Here is a 27,070-nt window from a genome sequence, read left to right as displayed (position 1 = left end):
TCATTACGACGCATGCGGGGGATCCCTTCGGACGGATGGATCCGGTGAGTCTATACAGACCAGCGGATCCATCCGTTGGGATGGACTCCAGCAGATGGATATGTTCTGCATGTCAGCGAATATTCGATCTGCTGGAATCCATCCCAGGGGAGATATATCCGCGGAAACAGATCCGCTGGCGTGTACACACCATAGGATCTATCCGCTGAAACCCATTTGATGGGATTTATCTGCGGATGGATTCTATGGTGTGTACGGGGCCTTAGCCTAGTAGAAAATCTGTTGTAAAATCTTTTCCCGTTTTAGTTTAGCAATGCCTTTTTTTGTGCGATAGTAATGATAAACATTCCCTTGCTGTTCTAAGGTTATAACTGCATTCGGCTGTCTGAAACATTGTATTTTGATTTAAAAATCATTACAGCTCAACTTCGGGCAAAAAACTAAAACACAGCACGTATACTTGTAAACGGTTTTACCTGCCAGAGGATTTCTAATTTGGTTTTGTTACTCTAGTGCTTTACCCACCTCTGCCAAACAGCACAGCCAGATCCCTTATCAAGAGGTTCAGGCATTTTTCTAGTTATATGTAAAATGCATTTACCATACAAACCATGGACACATCTCCTAATTAGGTGCCTGCAGTTCAGCTCCAACCGTATTTTATGTATTTCAAGTATACTGATTAGAATTGTATCTAAATTCCTGTAATCCCCTGCACACTAAAAAAACAAAGGTGTAGAAGGTATTTTATTTTGAGTTTTTACCAAGCTGTGCAGCACAGCTCACTGTTAATCTAACATGTAGAGTAGAGCTGCACGATTAATCGTGAAGAATCAAAATCACAATCTTTTTCCCTTCCCGATCTTTAAAACAGCATGTCACAGTAACTGTGTCCAACAAGGGCAGAGAGTTCTCACAGCTGGATAAACAAAATCCAGGCATCCTGACAAGTTTTATATCAACACACAAATAAGTGGAAACAAAGTATCTCTTCATTCTTTTATCGAAAGGAAGAACTCCGGAAGTTTAACCATTTAAAGACCAAACCTTTTCTGAAATTTGTTGCTTACAAGTAAAAAAAAAAAAATCATAATTTTCTGCTAGAAAATTACTTGGAACACCCAAACATGATATATATTGTTTTTTAGCAGAGATCCTAGAGAATAAAATGGTGGTTGTTGCAATATTTTATGTCACACCGTATTTGCACAGCGGTTTTTCAAACACAATTTTTTGAAAAAATACACTTTAATTAATAAAAAAAAAAAAGAAAAAAACAGTAAAGTTAGCCCAATTCTTTTGTATAATGTAAAAAAGAAGATGTTACACGGCGAGAATCGTGATCTTTATTCTAAAGCAAAATCGTGATTCTCATTTTAGACAGAATCGTGTAGCTCTAATGTAAAAAAATATACTGTATATATACTGTATACTGTATATAAAATATAATAGGTCAATGGAGGACCTAACAATTTAGGTGTTGTTTATTTGTTGTCCAATGAGCAAGCTGGAGATGGGGGTGACAGAGGAAGCTGCTGTGATGAAAAAAAAACTAGCAATGCGGCAGAAGTTTGGGAACCAAGTGTCTAAACAGACAAATATTTTGGCAGATGAAGCAGTTCACCCACATTGACTCTGTTTTAAGCGGTTTAGACTTCCAGGGGAAGTGCTAAAGCAATCTAGAGGCCAATACTTAAAGGGTTTGTAAAGGATTTTTTTTTATCTTAATAGCTTCCTTTACCTTAACCCAGTGTTGTTTTCATGTCCTCATTGTTCGTTTTTGCTATCAAGTTGCTGTAATTCTTCTCTGATCTCCACACTTCCTGGTTGTCTGTTTCCTGATAACCACAGTGCTGGGAACTTTCTCTCTGTGGTCACTAATGAAGGAGGTGTGATTACTGTGTGTCTAAAACCCCTCAGCACCAATCAGTTTCGTTTTCCAAACCATCACTGCCCTGTATTGGCTCTGTGGCTCTGTACAGCAGAGGCAGGAAACAACATGCAAAAACGAAACTAGAAACTACAGGTACATTATATGATTGATTTTTTATCTATTTTTAATCGTTTTTAAAAAGGAATCAGTTAACTATTATGTCTCTATACCCTGTAAACAGTCATTTCAGCATACATTTTTTTTTATTTACAATTCCTTTAATTTCTAAACAAGGACAGTATATTTAGTGTCCGTTACATATTTTTCTGCATGCAGATTTAGCAAGCAAAACTGACTCCTGGTAGCGTAGCATTTTTTTTAAATGATTTTGTCGGGCGCAATCTCCCTTTCATGCATCATGTGTGGCGTCACATATGCAGCAGAATAACAATGAGTGAACCAGAGAACTCACTGGCATGTGCATGTGTCCGTTTCACAGGCATTCAATGATTAAACCAGCAACTTATCTAGCTAGGGTAGGATAAGCACTAGAATAAAAAAAAAATAGCGTTGTCCAAAGGTAGGCTATGTGCCCTTAGAGAGTTTTACTGCAAAAATTTCACGATTGACTGGAGTGTAGCTTTAAACAATTTCTGAACTGTATAGAATACAAATGAAACAAGAGTCCCTGCAAAAACCGACACACAGAGAATGGCTGAATAAATTATGTGTTTTATCTCTGGAAACACATGGTTGTCAGTGGATTTTTTTATCAGATTAGCTAACCGATATACCTGGTGCATCTTCCAGCTTTTGATTCAACTCTTCCTCTCGGGGATGCAGGCACCATGCCAGGCAGTGGATCTCATCATCGTGTCCACGCAGACGATGCACCACATCTCCTCTGCGGCTGATATCTATGAGGACGATCATGCCGTCCTTGTACCTGGGAGAGACGAGACACATTACTAATGTTGATCCCAAGATAGCGGCATTTTCTACCAGTCACGTCACGTTCAGCTGCAGCTCTGGGCAGAATGGAAAAATAATAAAAAATGGGCACGTTATAGCATTCATCAACCATGAATAGCTTTTTATCCCTGGTTCAGACAGATGCGTTATCGGGATAATGCCCATTGCTAGGCTGGAAAAAACAAATATAATTGTTAAAAAGTGTGTTTCGAATACAGAGGCCTTTGTTTTAGAAGGCGCATTGTCATGTGTAAATTGCAGTATTCTATTGTAACAAATTGCCAGTTACCTTTAAAAGGATAAAAAAAGTGAAATGACAAAATATTGGCAATTCTTGTTCAACGTACAGCACAGTGGCTCAGTGGTCAGCACCACCTAGCAGCAATACGGTCGTTATTTCAAATCCCATCCACAGCACCATTTGCCTGGAGTTTGCATGTTCTCCCTGTGCTGTCCTCCGGGTACTAAAGACATGCTGGCAGGTAGGGGTGCAACGGATCAAAAAACTCACGGATCGGATCGATCCTCGGATCAGGAGTCACGGATCGGATCATTTTCGGATCAGCAAAAAAAAAAAAAATCTTGTTACACCCACCAGAGTTTTATATTTCATAGTTATTTTCAACACAAAATGGAGTTTATATGCTTAAATACAGTGTTTGGAAATCCGACGGACTGTTTACATGTTACATTTTAAAAGCAGCAGCAAACCTGCTGACCTCACATGCTTGCTAATGTGACAGAACACCTCTGATTTCACATTTAACTAAATGTGAAATCAGAGGTGTTCTGTCACATTATTAAGCATGTAAGGTTTGCTGCTGCTTTTAAAACTAAACAGTCTGTTGGTTTTTTAAACACTGTATTTATGCACATAAGCTCAGTTTTGTGTTGAAAAGAACTATAAAAAATATATGATTGGACACACACAGCAGGGCTTCACCTGTCAGTGATTATTGTGGGGTATGATGGTGTCCCCATAGTGTGTGTGTGTGTGTGTGATGACAGGGGACACAGTGTGGAGGGGAGGAATGTGTCATATACTCGCAATGTATGTGTTCTGCTCTCGTCCTCGTCCAGTGCTGGTGATGCCGAAGAGCATCCTCCCCCGTCCCCCCGTCCAGGAATACAATAACAAACACTCGGCCTCCCCCTCCTCCTCCCCCCCCCCGGGCTCCGCAGCGCTCCTTCTCCCTTCACACATGGCTCCGGCCAAAACACTAACACACGCTGCCTGCTTGTAACGCGCCCGCTGATTGGTTTGGAGGCAGGGCAACTCTGGGTCGTCGCTTCTGTTCTGCATCCTGATTGGCCGAGTGCTAGCGCCTCCTCCTTTCTTGTCAGTCAGTGTACTGCAGTGAGAGGAGGCTGAGGGAGCTTGCAATGTACGGATCATACGGATCACATGTGTACCGATCCGAATAGGTTGATCCGTGCGGATCACGGATCAATGACGATCCGTTGCACCCCTACTGGCAGGTAAATTGGCTCCTGTCTAAATTGGCCCTATTATGTGTATGTATGAAAGAGAGTTAGGGACCTTAGATTCATTGGGGGCAGGGACTATAATAAATACTAAATAAACCACCCTTGGGCAAAAAAAAAAAAAAAAAAAGCTTTCATGTAAGTGTATTCCTGAATAATCACATACTGTCAACATTGCATGCCTTTTAACACTCAGATATTTCCTTAACCACTTCATCCCCGGAAGGATTTACCGGGCCATTTTATGCGATACGGCGGTACTTTAATTGACAATTGTGCGGGCGTGCGACACTGTACCCAAATAAAATAAAGCTTTCTTTTAGTGGTATTAAACCATCTCTGCGGTTTATATTTTTTGCACTATAAGCAAAAGACAACCGTCAATTTAAAAAAAAAATAAAAAAAAAAGAAAACACTATTTTTTTTTAATAAATCTCTATTAATTTTTGAAAATGTTTTCCATACAAAAAATAAAACCATACATATACATTTCCATTTACAATTACATTCATCTGCTATCTTCTAGAGCCTCCATACAATTTAAATTCATCCCTTTCACCTGACTCAATTACCTTTTACTCTCCTTTCTCTCCCTGGTGTGGTTAACCTTACTCCCCATTTATCCTGAAGTTTTCGTAGAATTCTCTATCCAGCTTGCCCACACTCTCTCATATTTCTCCCCATGTCCTCTATTCCAGTATGCCTCTCTATACAATGACAAATTACTGTTTACTACGTTTTTCCAATGTGCTACCGAGGGGGCTTCTGTCTTTTTCCAATTTAGCACTATTGTTTTCCTAGCATAGAACAACAATAGGCCTACCTGTGTTCTCCTTCCCACCGACACAATATTTTCCCCTACCAATCCTAGCAGACAGATCTCTGCCTCCTGTTCCAAGATTATTGATGTCACCGTGGCAATCATTCTCAGAACCTCTCTCCAAAATACCACTATCTTTGGGCATAGCCAAAATATATGCATGAAATCTCCTGGGATGTCTGCACATCTCCAGCAGTTCTGAGGATTTGTCGGAGAAATCTTGTATAGCTTATATGGTTTGTAGTGGCTCCTATGTATAATTTTATCCTGAAGTGATACAAGTATCTGCAATGGGAACCTCCTTACCTCCTCCCACTTCTCCATTAAATTTGGAACATCTCTCTTCCAATTGTCACTTAATTTACTTGTATCTGGGGGGTGTAGTCCTTATTAACCACTTACCCCCCGGACCATATTGCTGCCCAAAGACCAGAGTACTTTTTGCGATTCGGGACTGCGTCGCTTTAACAGACAATTGCGCGGTCGTGCGACGTGGCTCCCAAACAAAATTGGCGTCCTTTTTTTCCCACAAATAGAGCTTTCTTTTGGTGGTATTTGATCACCTCTGCGTTTTTTATTTTTTGCGCTATAAACAAAAATAGAACGACAATTTTGAAAAAAATGAATATTTTTTACTTTTTGCTGTAATAAATATCCCCCAAAAATATATAAAAAAACATTTTTTTTCCTCAGTTTAGGCCGATATGTATTCTTCTACATATTTTTCGTTAAAAAAAATCGCAATAAGCGTTTATTGATTGGTTTGCGCAAAAGTTATAGCGTTTACAAAATAGGGGGTATTTTTATGGCATTTTTATTAATATTTTTTTTTACTAGTAATGGCGGCGATCAGCGATTTTTTTTTCGGTATTGCGACATTATGGCGGACACTTCGGACATTTTTGACACATTTTTGGGACCATTGGCATTTTTATAGCGATCAGTGCTATAAAAATGCATTAGATTACTATAAAAATGCCACTGGCAGTGAAGGGGTTAACACTAGGGGGCGGGGAAGGGGTTAAGTATGCCTGGGTGTGTTCTTACTGTGGGGGGGGTGGCCTCACTAGGGGAAACACTGATCTTCTGTTCATACATTGTATGAACAGAAAATCAGCATTTCCCCTGCTGACTGTACCGAGCGATCGCGTGTGCCCGGCGGCGATCGCGCCCGCCGGGCACACGCACGGGAGTCGGGGGCGAGCGGGGGGCGCGCGCGCGCGCCTCCGGCGGCGCCCCTAGTGGCGGCTAATAGGCAGGACGTCATATAACGTGATCTCGCCTAGGAGAGCCACCTTGTGGACGTATATCGACGGTGCGGCGACGGCAAGTGGTTAAACACTAGCCGACCGCGCACCGTCATTATACGGCGGCAGGTCGGCTCTCCTGGGCGAGAGCCCGTAGCTATACGTCCTATCGTATAGCCGCCACTAGGGGGCGCGCGCGCCGCCGGAGGCGCGCGCTCCCCGCTCGCCCCCGACTCCCGTGCGTGTGCCCGCGATCGCTCGTTACAGAGCGGGGACCGGGAGCTGTGTGTGTAAACACACAGCTCTCGGTCCTGTCAGCGGGGGAAATGCTGATTTTCTGTTCATACAATGTATGAACAGAAGATCAGTGTTTCCCCTAGTGAGGCCACCCCCCCCCCCCCCCCCCACGGTAAGAACACACCCAGGCATACTTAACCCCTTCCCCGCCCCCTAGTGTTAACCCCTTCACTGCCAGTGGCATTTTTATAGTAATCTAATGCATTTTTATAGCACTGATCGCTATAAAAATGCCAATGGCCCCAAAAATTTGTCCGAAGTGTCCGCCATAATGTCGCAGTAACGAAAAAAAATCGCTGATCACCGCCATTACTAGTAAAAAAAAAATATTAATAAAAATGCCATAAAAATACCCCCTATTTTGTAAACGCTATAACTTTTGCGCAAACCAATCAATAAACGCTTATTGCGATTTTTTTTACGAAAAATATGTAGAATACGTATCGGCCTAAACTAAGGAAAAAAAAATTTTTTTTTATATATTTTTGGGGGATATTTATTACAGCAAAATGTAAAAAATATTATTTTTTTTCAAAATTGTCGCTCTATTTTTGTTTATGGCGCAAAAAATAAAAACCGCAGAGGTGATCAAATACCACCAAAAGAAAGCTCTATTTGTGGGAAAAAAAGGACGCCAATTTTGTTTGGGAGCCACGTCGCACGACCGCGCAATTGTCAGTTAAAGCGTCGCAGTCCCGAATCGCAAAAAGTGCTCTGGTCTTTGACCAGCAATATGGTCCGGGGGGTAAGTAGTTAAATACATATAAAAAATTTAGGTTGTCGTTTTTCCTTTTTTTACCATCTGCTCCAAACCTGATTCCATTAATTGTGGGGTCCCCTCCAGAAACTGAGCTGATAAGGCATGAATAAGCTGCCTATACCTAAACGCATAACACTCTGGGATATTCCAAAGCTGTCTCATTTCTACATATGAGAGAAACTTTTCCCCTTGTAATATTTGCGACAATTTCTTCACCCCATATCTAGTCCATGCGCCTGGATCCTGAATCAAATGTGGTAACTCAGGGTTTCTCCACAGTGGGGTATTTGGAGATAAGTTCGTTTTTGAATCTCCTTCTCTTCCTATAGCGGCTTTCCATATTTTAACTGTTTTCATTGCAGGGGTTAGATCTCGTCTTGTTTTGATCCCTCTATACAACAGTCCCTGCAGTGCCTCTATCGATTGGACCGCTGCTGCTTCTAACATGGTGGCCGAATCATACCCATCCGGGTTCAGCCATCTCCCCGCCGTCACTAATTGTGTAGCTATATAATATTTGTAAAAATCTGGGAAGGCCAACCCTCCCTGTGCCTCCGGTCTCATAAGTGTACTTAATTTAATTCTAGCTGGTTTATTTGCCCATATAAATGTAGAGAGCATTCCATGTAACTGTGTAAAAAACTGTTTGGTATCCACTGTGGCGAATTCCTGAATATATACAAAAACCTAGGGAGAATCTTAATTTTTATCAGATTTACGCGCCCTAATAGCGACAAAGGCAATGTCACCCATATCTTTAGTTTCCTCCCAAGCTCCTGTACCACTGGATCTAGATTCAACCTTCGGAATTCCTCAACCTGTCTAGATATTATAATACCCAGGTATTTAAATTCCGTTACCCATTTCAAGGGTAGATTCGGGGCAGCGGTTTCCTGTGCTCCTTGATCGATAGGAAATAATAGGGATTTATCCCAATTTACTTTAAGCCCTGTAAATGCTGAAAAGACATTTAACAGCTCTAAAGCTCCCTCTAAAGATGGACCCGCATCTCTTAAAAACAGCAGCATATCATCCGCATTTAGGCCACTCTCTCCTCCAGCCCCCCCACTCGAAGTCCCTGAATATTTGGTGTAGTCCTAATGGCCTCTGCCACTGGCTCTATGGCTATTGCGAAGAGCGCTGGAGAAAGAGGGCAGCCCTGCCTCGTACCTCTGTATAACCTGAAGAAAGATGATAATTTTCCTCCCAACTTGATTGCTGAAATGGGTCTCCCATAGATTATTTGGATCCACTTAATGAATACTAATGGAAATCCCATCCTTCTAACTATTTCCCACAGAAAAGGTCATTCGATTGTATCAAAGGCCTTCTCTATATCTAGAGAGGCCACTGTCCTAGAGCCCTCCTGCATATGAGGAGTATGAATTTTTGTATAGAGCCTACGTAAATTAATATCTGTTCTCTGTGGCATGAATCCTGTCTGAACCGAATCTATTATATTTCTAAGCAGGGGTTGTAATCTTAATGTTAGTATCTTTGTCAATATTTTCAAAGCTATATTTAAAAGTGCTATTGGCCTATATGATGAACATAATTTTGGGTTCTTTGTTTCTTTATATATTTGTGTTATATGTGCTTCTCTCATTGAATCTGGGAGGGCCCCTTTAATTAACCCACTTGTGAATACTTCTGCTAGTTTAGGGGCTATCAATACTCCATATTTTTATATAAATAAAATTCTGCCGGAATTCCATCCGGTCCCGGTGCCCTTTCCCCCCCGAGAATGTACGTATAACCTCCATAATTTCCTCAACCGTAATGGGGCGAACCAATGCCCTCCTCTCCCCATCCGACAACCACCTGAGGGCTATCCGGTCCAATAGGTCCGTCATAGCCTCAGGCGGAAGCCGGAGGGGAGAGAAGACGCATACAACAACATACTCTGTAAAGGCCTCCAATATCTCTTCAGGTTCTTTTACGTTCTGTCCATTTAAATCCTCGATCTCTGATATGATTGTAGCTTAATGTTCTTGTTGCGCCAATCTTGCCAGAAATCTTCCACCTTTATCTCCCTGCTCAAAGATATTCTGTCTATTTCTATGCATTTCTAATCTTGTCATTTCCTCCATATGCAAATGTAGATTTCTTTGTGCAGCCATCATTTCATCAAAGTGAATACTACAAGGATCTTGACCATATTTTTCCTTTTAAAGATCAATCTGTATTTTCAACTCTTGTATCTTAACCTGCTGCTTTTTATTAACCGCTGAAATATTTGATATATATGTCCCTCGTAAATATGCTTTAAACGCATCCCAAACAATCTCCACCGAGGATGATCCCGCATTACTCTCCCAGTATTCCATTATTATAGATGTCATTTTTTCTACTATCTCCGGATGTCCAACCCATTGCGGAGTTAATCTCCACAGGGATGCATTTCTTAGTGTTGGAATACGTATTGACAGGAATAGAGGGGAGTGATCTGAAATATGTGGCTTCTGCAATATCTTCGAACATCACAGAATCTGTAAATGCCAGATCTATTCTAGAAGCTGTTTTATAGGAGGTGGAGAAACAGGAGTACGCTCTTTTTCCAGGATTCTTCCATCTCCAGATTTCCGTTACCCCCATCGCCTGTGCCCAATTATACAAGTGTTGTATAGGGATTTTTGGTCTGTCCAACTCTGGTGATAATACCGCATTAAAATCTCCAATTAATACCAGCTTTGCCGGCAGATACCGAATGACCTTTTCCATTATCTCATTCAGTACTCCTACCGAGAAAGGAGGTGGAATATACACTGCCACTGTAACATACCTCTGTTTACCAATCATATACAACAAAATAATAGGATTTTTTGTACTCACCGTAAAATCCTTTTCTCTGAAGTCCATGGACGGACACAGCTCCTTAAATCTTGACAAGTGGGTTATGTTCCCTGTTTACAGGAGAGGACTAGGCAGAAACATGTTAAATAGTTAAATACATGTTACATTAACAGAGTTGAACAGCCCCGCCCAGGGGGCGGTCCCTCCAGACATAACCCTCCTCACTGCAGCTTGCAGCCTCAGTTCGTAACAAGCAGTACAAACCTAAAAAGGAGGGGTGGGAGCTGTGTCCGTCCATGGACTTCAGAGAAAAGGATTTTACGGTGAGTACAAAAAATCCTATTTTCTCTTATCGTCCATGGACGGACACAGCTCCTTAAATCTTGACAAGTGGGACGTCCCCAAGCAGTGTCAAAAAACGAGGGGTGGGAAATATATCAGTAAAAACAATTTTAACTTCACCCCAAAACAAGCAGAGCTCCTCAACGGAGGAGGTGCAACTTTAAACAGCCGCCGGCAAAAACTAGCGGCTGAAAAAAACATCATAAGATGCACTCACAGCAACCATGTAAATTCTGGAAAAAGCGTGAACGGACGAGCAAATCGCCGCCTCGCACACCTGTGAGACCGATGCATGATGTCGGGAAAAAAAAAAAAAAACCCAGGAAGCACCAATTGCCCTGGTCGAAAGTGCCGTGACCGGAAAGGGGGGCCCGCCCTTAGGAGCATAGGCCTGTATGACGGCCTGCCCGATCCACCGAGAAATGGTGGTCGACGAGACCGCCAGGCCCTTTTGTGGACCAGACACCGACACAAAAGAGAGTCAGAAGCTCCGAAATGGAGCCGTAGTAGGCTGGTATACCCGCAAAGCGCGTACCACGCCTAAAGTATGAAAGGCCGAAACCTCCTTCGGAAGAAGGGAAGGTCGCGGGTGCACCATCACCTAATCCTTATGGGGGATCAAGCATGGCGGCTTGCAAGACAAGACCGCCAACTCAGAAACCCCTCTAACAGAGGTAAAGGCCACTAAAGGGGCCACCTTCTGAGATAGTGTCAAGAGAAAATCTCTCTGATGTTTCCAAAAGGAAGGTTCCTGAAGAACCGAGAGCACCAGAGTCAAAACTCATGGGGGAAGAGATGGGCCAAGAGGGGAAAGTATATGACAAACCCCTTGCACACAAAAAAAAAAAAGGGGACCCACCAGGGAACGGGCCGCAAAAAGGCCACTAAAAGAACACAGCCAAGGCTGAAATCTGCCCCCAAACGGTGCTTTAAGCAATTTTTAGATCCAATCCAAGCTTTAAAAACAGCAGGACCCTGGACATTGAAAGTACGCCCGTGGACGTCACTCCATCCCTTCGCACCAAGAGAGGTGCGACGGTAGATCCTCCGGAAGAAGACTACGGTGCCCTGTTGAGATGACCGAGTCAGACAGACCCTGGTCACCTAAAGTCTGGCTTCCAATAACCATGTTAAGCAAGTCAGTGACTGTACAACAGGAGGAAGTATGGGACCTTGAGACAGGAACCTCCTGCCCTGGCAATCGCCAGGGTGCCTCCGCTACCAGGCGCCCGATATCAGCGTACCAAGGACGCCGAGATTAATCTGGAGCGATTAGAATCATCGGGATCTCCTCAGCATCCACTCTGTGGAGCGGCCGAGGAAGCAACTACCATGGAGGAATGGCAAAAAATCACCGATACAGACAACACAGGGCCACCAGCGCGACTGACGCGTCTGTACAAGATCACTAGACCTGGCCACTAACTGACACCCTTGCGGCGGAGACAAGCTGCCAGGAGATCCATGCCATGTGAGGCTCACCTCCTGCAAGGGAGCCGAAACACCCCAAGCACAAAGACCAGTCGCCCTGGTCCAGCATCTGGCGACTCCAGTAGTCTGCCTGCCGGCATACCTGATGGTAGACTGAAGCCACGGCCGTGGCGTTGTCCGGCTGAAACCAGATTGGTCGACCACAAGGAGAAGCATAGCCTGATCGCCTAAAATAGTAGGACAATGAACAGTAGACAGCACCTGGTATTCCCAGGCGGTCTTCCACCAGGCACTAGCCAGGCCCGACCCTGGGTAGCTACCGAGACCAGACACATTCAAGGAGGTGTGGTCATAGGTCCACGCAAGTCCAGCGACTCAGGGCCGACTGGACCCCCCAGTTTTGTGAACCTCCAGGTTCACAACCCGTGAGCTGGCATTCGTCGTAAACACCGACCACTGGAAGGAAGGAACAACTTCCCGGACCGAAGAGTCTGGAATCTCTGTCACCAACTCAGAGAGACTCTGACTAGGTGGCGCACAGGAATCTAATGATTTCAGAGACAAGAGATTTTTACCACCTGGACAGTAGTTCCACTGGAAAACCAGGGTGTGGAACTGGGCATACAGTACCACCTTGAAGGAGGCTACCCACAGACCCTGAACCAGCAGGCGCCCGGAGAGAAGACCGATTGCGTGATGCCAATACCTTCTCCGCAGACTGAAGAGTCTGCAATTTCTCCAGGGGAAGAAGGACCTTTGCCACTGAGGAGTCTGGATCAACACTAGATACTCCTACGCTGAGTCGGAACCTAGCATGCCCATAATTTGAACCCTGGGTCGCACACATGTAGGGCAGGCTTGCTGCCACTGAGCTACACTTTCTGGCCTAAACGTTTAACATCCACCCGAATCTTCGGAGGGTCTGAATGGGAATAACCCATCCACTAGGTCGGAGACAGAAGCTGCTCTCAGAAGAAAGTCGTCAAAGTAGCCAATGAGGCAAAGCCTCGCTGTCCCAACAAAATTCAAATAAGTGCGAGCTCCTAGCTGAAAAATGAAGCATCACAGACCTATATGAGATGAGGCCCTGGACCAGCTGGTCCGCTAGGCTAATAACCTCAGGAGAGAGTCGGTGCTCCTCCACTGTCTGGTGCAAAATGCTCACTCTGTGAGTTGTATACAGCACTAGGGGTCAGGACTACTCCAAGATGGCCGCCGAGCGTTCAGAACGCGGCCACAGGAAAAAGGCCAGCACAATGTAAGCTGCGCCATAGCGTGGCTACGACAAAATGGGCGCCAATGGGAGTTTTCAATGTAATTGAAAAATCTCCCAAAAAATAGCGCCAGCGACCACTGAGACCCCAGTGTAGTGGCCACAATAGGCCGCAAGCCAGACCCCAGCATGGTAAACATGGAACGGGTCAGTACTTCGGATCTTCTATCAGTCAGATCCATACAAGTAGGGGTTCCCGCCCGGCGGTGAGGGACTACAAAAGCCCTCAGTGGCTTTTCTCATTCCGCATCTCAGAAATTATCAAAGAAGGGCACAGAAGGAAAAACCTACACAGCGGTCTGATGTGTGATCCAAAAAAGACCGAGCCCTCAGCGGAAACCCAGCTGCACTATGCAGCTTAGGAGAGTCCCTTGCAGCAGTAAAAAGCGCACCCATAAATGCCTTATTCTGCCTTTTTTTTTTTTTTTTTTTTTTTTAACTAGGTACCTAGTCCATGGCTCCATAACAGAGCATTCCCCAGGGGATAACGGGGGAAGGGGGCACTCTTTTACCGCCCGCCCGCAGTCCACCCCCACCCTGGCACAAACTGTGTCCAGGACTAACAATAAAAACTCTGTGGGAATCACAGGTGCCAACACCTGCTGCCACCACCAGCATGTGGGGAAGGACCCAGATACTGACTCCAATATTTACATATAGTGTGTATTATAATATGCACACCTGTCCATACAAATAGACAAAAGCTCCTAGAGCCCTATTCAGGGCCTCTCACCCACTTGCTGCGCTGACCAGGTGTAACCAGGGGACTCCCTCAGGAGGAGACTGCACAGCGCTGCCTGTGAGGAAAAGAACCGTGAGGTAACTTTTGCAGGGACCTGTGTTTAAACAGGAAAAGCCTCATAGGGCTGTTTTATTTAAGGACAAGTCACAGATACAGCATAAAAAGCAAAACCGTTACAGGTGTCACCAATCAGTCAGCGTCTGCTGAAGTATAATCATAAACATCTGTGCTCATCACAGGGCTTTTTACCTCACAGGAAAGCCCAATACAAAAAAGAAAAAACACAGTCCAGATAACACAGTCCCCTCAGGAAGGCCCCCTCCCCCCTGACAGCGGCAATGTTAGCAATGCAGCAAGGGAAAGGAGCAGGGAAGTAAGGGGAAGGGACCCCCGAACCCCAGGAATGCCCAGCCGTACCAACCCACCGAAGCAGGAGGGACTGTACTTACCCGTCCGAGCGAGGACTCGCTGACGCATTCCTGACAGACCTACAACCGCAATGGAGGTAGCTGTCGGCCCGGTCCACTGTGATTGAGGCAACACCACAGCTCAGTCATATGTGGACCTCGGAGCAAAGCTCACCGGCCACCTCAGGAGTCATGAGGTATGGCGTGGCAGACCAAGCCTCTTTGCAAAGGTGTGCCCACGCTTGCTGGTCGGACTGAGTAGACTACAAGGATCTATAATATCCAGCCTGTCTCTCAGCCAACAGTTGAAAGAAGATTCTTCAAGAAAAAGTAAAGTAAAATAAAATAAAATTTCTCCTCAGGGCGCTGGGCCCAAAGGGAGCCATACGTCCTTCTCCTTTGCTAGGCAGAACGAAACTGAGGCTGCAAGCTGCAGTGAGGAGGGTTATGTCTGGAGGGACCGCCCCCTGGGCGGGGCTGTTCAACTCTGTTAATGTAACATGTATTTAACTATTTAACATGTTTCTGCCTAGTCCTCTCCTGTAAACAGGGAACATAACCCACTTGTCAAGATTTAAGGAGCGGTGTCCGTCCATGGACGATAAGAGAAAACATATTTTCCATTTACGTCTATGTAGGCCTTCTCTATTTCTCCCGGAAAAGATTTGTTCACCAAAATCGATACCCCCCTAGCATATGAAGAATATGTGGAGTGATATGTTTTCTGTATCCAAGCTTTTTTCCACGTTATAAATTTTTTTCCCATTAAATGTGTCTCCTGTAATATAATCAATTGGGGAGTATATTTCATTACATATTGAAACATTAATGCTCGTTTAAACTTTGAATTTAATCTTCGAACATTCCAGGATAGTATCGAGAAACAATTACCTTCCCGGGCATTATACCTAGAGTATAGGAGGGATCTATACCTCCATTGTATCTTATACCCCCCACTTTCTTGGGGTGGTATCCATAGGGTACCTGAACCACACCATTGAAAAACCCATACACTCTCCCCCTATCCCTCCCCACTCTTATATATATTCCCATCCATTCATGGATGAGAGTGGAGAGGAACTTTTTCTATCCCCTATTTTACTGCCCATAATCTCCATTTTATGTTCAGTATCCAACACAACCCACCTTAGTTCCCCAAAAATAAAAAAAAACAAAAACCTTCCATTCCCTTGTGTGGCAGGCTCTTCTAATCAGCTGTAAACCTCACACCTTATTTATTTACACTATTATGTGTCCTTAAGACCTTCCCTATTTATTTGAACATCTATTGAGGGAGAAAGAAAAAAAAAAAAAAAGGGAACATCACAAATAAGGGAGAAGGTGAACCCATGCAGATAATTTGCAGATAATTTGTACATAAAGTCTATCCATATACTTCTCCCATGCAACCATTTCTCTAACTATGATCCATAATACTCAATATTTTCTTCCCTCCCTCCAATCCCTACTATTCCAGGAGAGGAAGGAGGAAGAAAAAAAAAAGAGAAAGGAGAAACCTCCGACCATATACTTTCCCCTTTTTTTAACCTTCAATACTATCTTCTCCAAAAAAAAATATATATATATTTAAATGTTCATTCTATCTTATTAAAATATAATATTTTGCGATTCCTCATGTCGTGTATGATCTCCCCTATTCAAGCAGGAAGAACTAAACATTTTTTTGTGCTGTCTTTTTATATTCCCCTATATATACCCTCCCCTTCTCACCCAAAAAAAAAAGAAAAATAATATACCTATTCACTTTTATTATAGCACCTGTTTTAAAGGATTATCTCCAATTCCATACCCAACCAAAAAAAAAAAAAATTCCCTTTCCTTCCAAGTGTTATCTCTAATTCTCACAAAAAATGTTTTTATGTTAATACTTATAGTTCTTGATATATAACTCCTTTTTATCTATGGAGAGAAAACATTATTATTCAGTGTTATCCTATATAACCCAATTTATACATAACCCCCCCCCCCCTAAAAAAAAACATTTTATATTAGTCCATCTGTTTAGTGTCTAACCATTCACGCACCAAAGTTTATATTTTCAAAAAAAAATAAAAAAAAAAAGTGTATTCTACCCCCTTCACCACCCCCCCAAAAAAAAAAGGGGGAAAAAAGGAAGTTGGTCAGTCTATTTATTGTCTAACCACTCCAACGCTAAAGTTGGTGTTTAAAAAAAAAAAAAAAAGGGTGAGTCCCATCCATCACTCATAGTTTGCTAGGGTATAAAAGACTATACTTAAACCCTTTCTCCCTCAGTCTTTTGCGTATTTTTGTATACGCTCTTCTTTGCTGCTGTATGTCACCTGGGTAATCAGGAAAAAATAGCAATTTAACATTTCCATACTGTATATCTGCCCTTAGCCTGGCTGTTGATAGGATTTGATCTCGATCCCTATAGTTCAATAGACGTATCAAAAAAGGACGGGGAGGTGCCCCTGGTTTGGGAGATACGGAAGGAGATCCTATGTGCTCTCTCTACCACAAATGTTGAAGATACTTCTGTTAAATTCAACACTTCAGTTAGTAATTTTTCTGAAAATTTTACTGGATTATCTCCCTCCACCCGCTCTGGCAGACCCAGAACTCGGACGTTATTTCTTCTTAAGCGACTCTGTGTCTACTGCTCTAGTAAAACTTATTTTTTTCTTCCAGGAAATACTTTATATAGCCCACTTCCTGTTTCTTGTCTGGTAAAAAGCTTAGGCTTACGACATCATGCACAGCTCTCTCTCTCTGGTGAGAGTTTGCCAGGCGGGGGGGGGGGGGGGATAAGTCATAAGAGGGCCAATGAAAGCTGCAGGGCTGGAGGTGTGCCTCTGTGTAAATTCCAGGAAGTGAACAGGCAGCAGCTTCAGCTGTCCACAATTAAAATGGCTGCAGCCAGACTTCGTGGAGGGATATTTCTGCAGCATATTTGGCAAGTACAGAATCACAGTACATATAAAATATGCAAAGTGGTTAGAGGGAAGTTTCAGAATGGCAAAGATGTTTTTATTACAAATTATATGAGCAGACTGCAGTTCCTATTTAATTTCTTGTCCTAAAAAAAATTAGGGGAAATGTTCCCAATAGGGACAGTGGGGATGATTTACTAAAGGAAAATCCATGGTGCACTGCAAGTGCACTTAGAAGTGCAGTCACTGTAGATCTGAGGGGGGGGGGCATACAAGGAAATTAAAAATCTGCATTTTTGCTTGCACACGATTGGATGATAGAGATCAGCAAAGCTTCCCCTCATTTTAGATCTCCCTCTCAGATATTCCTCTCCTTCAATAGGACACTGGAAAGGATGGGCAATCATGTAACCACCGTGACTGGTTGTCACATGATCAGGAGCCAGTCCCGCTGCTACTGATGATAGTGTGGATGATGAATTCCCTTTTATAGCTTGGTTTCTGTGCTGGGAGTTCGCAGGGAGAGCTCTCTCAGTACAGAGATATTGGCTGCCCAGCGACGCATATGTGTGGTGTGTGAGCATTAAAGCTCACCCTTTTGCCGCCAAACACGTGTGTTACACTGGCGGCAACAGGTAAAAGTGAAGCTTGGCTTGTTACTTCTCATCTACTGAACTACTAAATTCTAATTGAAATGGACTAAGGACTGAAGCTTGCATTTTGTACTAAAAAGTTAAGGTTTGAAATGCTGAAACGGCTACCAGGTTAATTTTTACCACATGTTAACCAGTCAAAGGAGAAAAAAATGTCAGCAAGTGGTTTTAACAGGCACAGGATTTGATCACTTCCAGGTTCAGAGCTGTCATTCCTTGGATATTTATTGTACCTACAGGTAAGCATTATTATATGCTTAGCTGTAGGTAGAAGTTAAAAAGCAGACTTTACTACTGATTGAAAAGCCCCTACAGGTCATCAGTTTGGAATTAACTTTGAACAATGGCCCTAGATTTAATGCTGTCACTTCAGCATGCACAATTATACAACATGTGTCGCATGCAAAGTTTTCATACGTAGACTACTCTTCAGGTGCATTTAGTTCATGTGCCTCAAGGGCCAGGGGCAGTGGCACCTGAAACCAGAAGTGACATTTTACATATTTATTTGGGTTCATTCTAGCTAGGGGAGCTAAGCAAACAGATGTTCACTGGTCTCCTTCCCCTCCAACCAGCGACACCCACTGTATAGGTTCGGGGACAGCAGAGTTTAGGAAGCATGGCAGGGTGGTTTGGAGGTATGGAAAACAATCTGTTGGCTGTACAGCCATTGGTTACTTTAAAGCGGTTGTAACTTGTAAAGGTTTGTTTATTTTCTAAATAGGTTTCTTTAAGCTAGTGCACTGTTGGTTCACTTACCCTTTCCTTCCATTTCCCTTCTAAATATTTTTGTTCTTTGTCTGAATTTCTCACTTCCTGTTCCTCCTCAGTAAGCTGTTCTGACTGACTAACCACCGTTCGGATGATGGTGGAAAGCTTACTGAGGAGAAACAGGAAGTGAGAAATTCAGACAAAGGAAAAAAACATTTAGAAGGGAAATCAAAGGAAAACCTATTTAGAAAATAAAAAACGAACCTTTACAATCCCTTTAATTAGAAAGCCGACAGTCGGTATGCGGAGTGTAGATAGACACTCCTGGCAGCTGCTGCCATCGCCATGTGTTAAAGCACCACCTATGATAAATTTTAGGTACTACAGTTTGTCACCATTTCACATGCAACACAATTTTAAGTTTTGGCATGCTGGTATCTTTTTACTCTATGGAACACCATTTTTTACCAAGAAATTGGGTATTATATTGCGTTTGTATGCACTAAAATTCGTTTTAGTAATAAAATCTGTGCTTGATAAACGGTTCCATTAGGTATTGTGCGACATATACAAATTCCAATACCCACCTCTGCAGTCTCCAGGGCCTCTGCTTTCAAAAAATATATGTTTGGGGTCCCAAGTAATTTTCTAGCAAAAACTTGGATTTTAATCTGTGTTTGAAAAATTGCCCAGGTAATTAAAGAATCAAAATTACATTTCGGATATGGTCAAAAAGTCAATTTAGAAAATGTCAAAAGGAAAGCAAAGGCATTTTCATTGTAATATTGAGAATTGCGATTAGGAAACATACCCCACAGCCACCAGATCCTCCTGGTGCGGAGAGCAAGAAAGGCAAAATATGGTCCTCGGTTCCGGAAAGAACTGCTGCCCATCATTGCGGTTACTCCAAAAGCAAACCACTATTCCCTTCTCATCCCCAGTCACCAGCAAGTCCTTTACCAGAGGAGACCAGTGCAGGGCAGAGATTGTGCTCTGAAAGAACAAAAAAAAAGAAAAACCACGATCACATTGTCTGCTTACTTCTAACCAGCAGAAAACAGAGTTAGGCACCTGGTATATATTGAGATACACACACACACACACACACACACACACACACACACACACACACACACACACACACACACACACACACATATACATACATACATACATACATATACACACAGTGCCTTGCAAAAGTATTCACCCCCCCTTGGGTTTTTACCTATATTGTTACATTACAGCCTTTAGTGCAATGTTGTTGTTTTTTTATCTGAATTATATGTGATGGATCAGAACACAATAGTCCAAGTCGGTGAAGTAAAAATATATATACATAAAAACTATTTTTCAGAAATAAAAAAAATTATAATTGGCATGTGCATATGTATTCACCCCCCTTGTTATGAACCCCAGAAAAAGCTCTAGTGCAACCAAATACCTTCAGAAGTCACATAATTAGTAAATTGATGTCCACCTGTGTACAATCTAAGTTTCACGTGATCTGTCATTACATATACACACCTTTTTGAAAGGCCCCAGAGGCTGCAACACCTAAGCAAGAGGCACCACTAACCAAACTGCCATGAAGACCAAGGAACTCTCCAAACAAGGAAGGGACAATGTTGTTGAGAAGTAGGTCAGGGTTATGATATATATATATATATAATTTATTTCTTTAAAAAAATATCTAAATCTTTGATGATCCCTAGGAGCATCATCAAATCTATTATAACCAAATGGAAAGAACATGGCAAAACAGCAAACCTGCCAAGAAACGGCCGTACACCAAAACTCATAGACCGGGCAAGGAGGGCATTAATTAGAGAGGCAGCACAGAGACCTAAGGTAAACCTGGAGGAGCTGCAGAGTTACACAGCAGAGACTGGAGTATCTGTACATAGGACGACAATGAGCCGTACGCTCCATAGAGTTGGGCTTTATGGCAGAGTGGCCAGAAGAACTTTCAGCAAAAAACAAAATGGCATGTTTTGAGTTTGCGAAAAGGCATGTGGAAGACTCCCAAAATGTATAGAGGAAGGTGCTCTGGTCTGATGAGACTAAAATTTTACTTTTTGGCAATCAAAGAAAACCATGTCTAGCATAAACCCAACACATCACATTACAATACCCAAACAACACCATCCCCACAGTGAAATATGGTGGTGGCAGCATCATGCTGTGCGGATGTTTTTCAGCAGTCGGGACAGAGTTGGAATTAAAGATGGTGCTAAATACAGGGATATTCTTGAGCAAAACCTGTACCACTCTGTGTGAGATTTGAGGCTAGGATGGAGGTTCACCTTCCAGTAGGACAATGACCCCAAACACACTGCTAAAACAACACTTGAGTGGTTTCAGGGGAAAACATGTAAATGTGTTGGAATGGCCTAGTCAAAGCCTAGACCTCAATCCACTAGAAAATCTGGTCAGACTTAAAGATTGCTGTTCACAAGCACAAACTATCCAACTTGAAGGAGCTGGAGGGGTTTTGCAAGGAGGAATGGGCAAAAATCCCAGTGGTAAGATGTGGCAAGCTCAGAGACTTATCCAAAGCGACTTGGAGCTGTGATAGCCGCAAAAGGTGGCTCTACAAAAATATTGACTTTAGGTGGGTGAATAGTTATGTACATTGATTTTTTTCTGTTATTTTGTCCTATTTGTTGTTGGCTTCACAAAAAAAATTAAAAATCTTCAAAGTTGTGGGCATGTTCTGTAAATTAAATGATGCAAATCAAACAATCCATGTTAATTCCAGGCTGTGGGGCAACAAAACACAAAAAATGTCAAGGGGGTGAATACTTTTGCAAGGCACAGTGTATGTGTGTATGTATTTATGTATATATCAATAAAGACAATATACATCACAACAGCTAAATCTGTGTCTGTAGTGCATATTCAAACTTTAATAACATAAATAACATTCAATTTTTACTCCAGGAGTATACAGTGTATTAGCAAGTTTGGAAATTCTAGAGAAATGCATCACAATTTACCTAAACCAATTCGATTTTAGTCGACTAAAATACACTAAAACTGCATTTTTAGTCAAGACTAAAACTTAATTGAAATTTGACATCAAAATTAACACTGCTGACAATGTCAGTGCTGAAAGTCCAGGCTTAAACCCTGTTCCCTATAATAAGTCTCTCCAATGGGTGACACAACTGTGCTTATTGAGAGCAATTTGTGTCATCACATTCTAGGAAACTAGTCATTGTTCTACAGGTATGTTTAGCAACTTGCAGAGCGTTACATTTAAAACAACGTGCCTAAAAACAATGGTGATTAAATGACATTAAATAAATAATGATTTTTCAGTCTACAAGTTTAGGAGTACTTGGGTTATGGTGCAACTTTTTCTTAAGTTAAAATCAATATTTTTTTTGCTAGCAAATTACTTGGAACCCACAAACATTTTGCTATCCATTTGCCAATTTTTCAACTATATTACACTGCTGTCCAAAGCCCCACTGGGGAACCTTCCCATTCTTTTTCGAACCCACAAACATTATATATATTTTAGCAGTGACCCTAGGGAATAAAATGGCATTTGATGCAATATTTTATGTCACACTGTATTTGGCAAGCGGTCTTTCAAATGCAATTTTTTGGGAAAAAATAAACTTCAATGAAGAAGAAAAAAAAAAAAACGAATCAGTAAACTTAGCCCAATTTTTTTGTTTTAATGTGAAAGATGTTACGCCGCGAGAATCGTGATCTATCTTCTAAGCAAAAAAATCGTGAAAAATAATACAGCTCTACCTCTGGTGTAGTAAAAGGATTGAAGGGTTTTTAATAAAAACACCACATTACGTACACTCAACACACCAGCTGACAGGTGAAAAGCTGGTTTGGATGCCAGAAATCTCTGCTGCTCGCTCAATATTAAGGACAGCTCTCAGTAGACAATGTCTCCTGTAAAAGTAGGATAGCAGGACAAGTTTCAAGGACTCCTCCTCTTCTTCAGCCAAGCTGAAGATCCTTCATATTGGTGCAATAGCAGACATTGTATGTAATTCGTACTGCGTTGCTGTGCAGTTCACATGCGATGTCTGTGCAATGGCAATTCAGCCATACAAACTGTATGGCTAAATTGGCATCACCTTTGGATCAAACTTGTGCAGGACCTTTTATTTCTGCACCAGAATCGGATCGCATGGGTGTTCACACCCATTTCAAGGCAGTGAGAACCACTGAGATTTGATCACACAGCCCAGATATGACTGCAGAAAATTCCCCTCTTGAAACAAAGAGGAGGATTAATCCCCTGAGACAATGAAAATACTAGATAAGGGATTCACAGCTAATCTGACCATTCTGGAAGCCATTGCAGGATAAACTACGCAGCAGGGTCCTTTCAATTTAAAAGCCCACCCCATCACTCTCCCCCCAATGCGTCGTGCCCCCCCACCTGAGAATATCACTTGCTTGCGGGTCTATAATATATACAGAGAGAGGGCACACAGCTGAGAAGAGTGTAGGCACAAGCAAAACACTGAAGTGGCAGTCAACCCCTCTAATCAAGTGCCATTTGGAGCTCCTGATAACAACACCACTGGCCGTTTGTCCGAGGGAACCAGAAAACAGCATCCATGCAATTGTAGAAAGCGTGCCAAAACATCATTATGCATGCACCTTCTGCTTTTGAACTCTGCTATTATGGCAGAGCACTCTGTACCAACAAAAACCCAGAGAAAAAGCTCAAATGCACAGGGACACCAAAGACTGCCACCAGCTCCACAATGCTCAGAGATATTTAACAGGGCCAAGAGTCCCAACTTTTACCATCAGAGGGGGAGTGTCCTGCAGGACCCTCAGGGTCACGACTCCAGCCCGCACCCCCCCCCTCCAGGACCTATAGAGCCCTCAGGGTCACGACTCCAGCCCACCCCCCCCCCCCATCCTCCAGGACCTATAGAGCCCTCAGGGTTACAACTGCAGCCCGCACACCCCCCCCCTCCAGGACCTATAGAGCATCCCAACAATGGGTTTACCTGGTATACAGTACTCAGGAGATCACTACCCAGAGGATAAAGTGATGAGCAGTAGCATTACATGCCATCCATTCTCTTGTATGCGAGGTCCTGGAACATTCCTTCATGGCATGCTGGCTGTTGTGACCAATACAGATAAATACTATTCCCTGTTAAGGAATAGGATTTAGGGAAATAAAAGTCCACAAAAGATCTTCAGGGAGGCACATCCGTCGTATAAGGACACTGGCTAAAAACTAAGGCTTAGCTGAGCTGGAAGGGGTTATGCCTGGGCAAGGATTCCTGCCTTTATTTGGCCAGTGTCCATTCACCTAAAAGTTGCAGCATAACCCAAGTAGTTATTAATATGAACTCCTATATGTACTGTATAATTTAAACTGTATAATTAGGAATTATTTTTACGTTTGACCAAAAAACACTTATAGAAAAGTTATAGGATTACATTTTTTTGTAGAAAGAAAAACAAGTGCTAATCAAAAAAAAAAAACACAATTTCAGTAGTAAATCACAATAAAACAACTACTTAAATAAAAGGTTGCACTATTAAAAAAAAAAAGCATATTGATCCAAAAACTATCTTCCCTTCACATAACAAGCTTTGACGTAATACTTTTAGATGAGACAATGCTGCTGCTCACAATTAACAAAACAAGAAATTCAAATAGCAAACAACCTCAGGTTATATGCTGCCAGTTAATAAACTGACTGAAATTCTCCTCGTTTCATAGAAATGCATTTATTGTCGAACCTACCCGGTGGAGCTTGTGCTCGGTCACAGTGCTCTTTGTGTGAGTGTCCCACACCTTTACAGTCCCATCATCAGAGCTACTGGCACAGATGTGAGTCTGACCGGAGAAGTGGGAGAAGGCAAATCCAGAAACCCTCTCTGTGTGTCCAACCAGCTCCCCTGAGACAAAAAAAAAAGATACAGATTCCTTATTAAAGGAGGAACACAACTTCCTGTACTTTTAATTTTCTTATTTTATTTTTTGCGCTATAAACAAAAATAGAGCGACAATTTTGAACACAAAAACAATATAATTGTACTTTTTGCTATATGTCCCCAATTAATTATTTTTTTTTAAAGAATTTTTTTTCTCAGTTTAGGCCGATATGTATTCTTCTACATATTTTTGGTAATTAAAAAAAAAAAAAAAAAAAATCGCAATAAGTGTATATTGGTTTGCGCAAAAGTTATAGTGTCTACAATATAGGGGATAGATTTATAGCATTTTTATTATTATTCATTTTTTTTATTTTTAGTAGTAACTACGGCGATCTGCAATTTTTATCGGGACTGCGACATTATGGCAGACACATCGGACACTTTTGACACCATTGGCATTTATACAGCAATCAGTGCTCCGATTACTGTAAAAATAGCTATTAGGAACTCACGATCTGTCTTTCCTCACAGAATAGAACAGGGATGTGTGCGTTTACACACACGTTCCAGTTTTACCACTCGTGCCCACGATTGCTTGTGACCGGCGGTCACGAGCTATACCATTTAAAGGGACCGATGTACATCTACGGTTCGCGGGATCGTGCAGACCTGCCACCGTATAACGATGAAGGCTGGACAGCAAGTGGTTAAAGGTTCACTCTTTGGGCGCACGTTGTACGTCCAAAAAACTGAACTGGTTAATAGTTAAGATTATAGAAAAACGTAAAACTGTTTGCAAACCTCAGACATGAAATCTTAAACCACATATTTCTATAGTGTTTATTTGCCTCAAGCACTAAGTGTCATTTCTCTCTGCCGTCTAGTTCCTCTGTTATCAGCAGGAGTCACTGACAAGTTTTCCAAGAGCTAAAAAGGCGACGGGGGATCTCCGGCACACAGCTTGTGATTGACAGCCACAGCTTTATTCCTCTGAGCAGTGTGGAGGAAGGGGGGATTCCTTCCCTCCAATCAGCCCCCAGTGCACATGTACAGCAATTAACTACAGCTTCCCACCCCCTGTTTTATGCAACTGTAAAAAAAAATTATTTACAGGACAAATGGCTGCAAATAAACAGGTACAAACTAATGTTAGGAGGATTTGTTTCACCTCTGTGTATCACTGAAGGCCAGTCACTTCTCTGGGTAAAGGGAAGGATTTACATCCACTTTAAAGAGGTGGTCCGGGGAAAAAAAAAAAAAAAAATTAAAAGCCAGCAGCTACACATACTGAAGCTGCTGGCTTTTAATAAATGGACACTTACCTGTCCTGGAGTCCAGCAATGTCGGCAGTAGGGTTCCCGGCGTGAAGCCGCCGCCATTGTGGGTAAGGTAACCCAGCAGTGTAGCCTTTCGGCTTCATGCCGGGAACCCTACTGCGCATGTGCGAGACCCTGCTCTTCTCTCCTATTAGCCCGGCGGCCAAGGGAGTAAGAGGAGGGAGCCCCGCAGTGACGTCACTGCCGCGCCACGGCCGGACTCCCTGAGGTGGAAAAGGATACCTGTCAAAGACAGGTATCCTGTCCCCCCTCCCCCTCCAATGGATTTTTCCGTCGGATATCCGATGAAGCAGACTTTCATCAGTCTTGCTTACACACCATCAGTCAAAAATCTGACCGTGCCAAAACGCAGTGACGTAAAACACTACAACATGCTGAGAAAAATGAAGTTCAATGCTTCCGAGCATGTGTCGACTTGATTCTGAGCATGCGTGGATTTTTGAACCGATGGACTTCCAAACAGACGATCGTTTTTTTCTATCGGTTTTTTATCCATAGGAAACATTTAAAAACATGTTCTATTTTTTTTCACCGATGGAAAAAAACAAATGGGGCCCACACACGATCGGTTTGTCTGATAAAAACAGTCCATCGGTCTGTTTTCATCAGACAAACAGATCGTGTGTACAGGGCTTTACAGACCACTTTTACAGGTGATTAAGGCTTACCTGTAGGTGCAAGAAATATCTCCTAAACCTACACGGTTTAGGAGATATTAGCAAAAAAGACGGCACACTATGAAAATCTTTAAAAAACGGCAAGCATGCCGTTTCTAAAGGCGATCGTGCCGTGACGGGTGGCTCCTGCATGAATGCGCGGGAGTGACATTGTGGCTCTGGCCAGTCACAGCGCCAGAGCCACGATACCCGGAAGTCACTCCGGGAGAGATGGCGGCGACAGAGGAGGGGAATGAGGACCGCTGCGGGGGCTTCGATCTCAGGTAAGTAATTCATAATGAGCTAGTATGCTATGCTAGCTCATTATGCCTTAGTCATGCAGGGTGTTGTTTTTTTTTTGTTTACTTCCTCTTTAAGGTTGTACTAATGTTGCTCATTTGTCAATTCAGATCATTTTGAAACAGGTGCAGATTGTGAAAAATAAAACATGCATTGTCCCTCGAGATACAAAA

General features: G+C 42.6%; 1 protein-coding gene across 2 annotated transcripts in view; it reads right to left on the bottom strand.

Annotated features, from left to right (window-relative positions):
• GEMIN5 (gem nuclear organelle associated protein 5) overlaps positions 1-27,070 on the bottom strand; it is a 127,052-nt gene that overhangs the window by 98,134 nt on the left and 1,848 nt on the right. For both annotated transcript variants that reach the window (XM_040345087.1, XM_040345088.1), the window contains exons 3-5: positions 24,471-24,625; positions 19,530-19,711; positions 2,668-2,819 (exon numbers count right to left, since the gene is read on the bottom strand). In XM_040345087.1, the coding sequence (XP_040201021.1) occupies positions 2,668-2,819; positions 19,530-19,711; positions 24,471-24,625 (489 nt within the window). The remainder of the gene's footprint in view (positions 1-2,667; positions 2,820-19,529; positions 19,712-24,470; positions 24,626-27,070) is intronic.

Source organism: Rana temporaria, chromosome 3 (genome assembly GCF_905171775.1).
Source record: "Rana temporaria chromosome 3, aRanTem1.1, whole genome shotgun sequence".
In the NCBI taxonomy this organism is placed as follows: Eukaryota; Metazoa; Chordata; class Amphibia; order Anura; family Ranidae; genus Rana; species Rana temporaria.
Note: the sequence above shows the minus strand (reverse complement) of the source record. Positions and strands in the feature narration are given on the sequence as shown.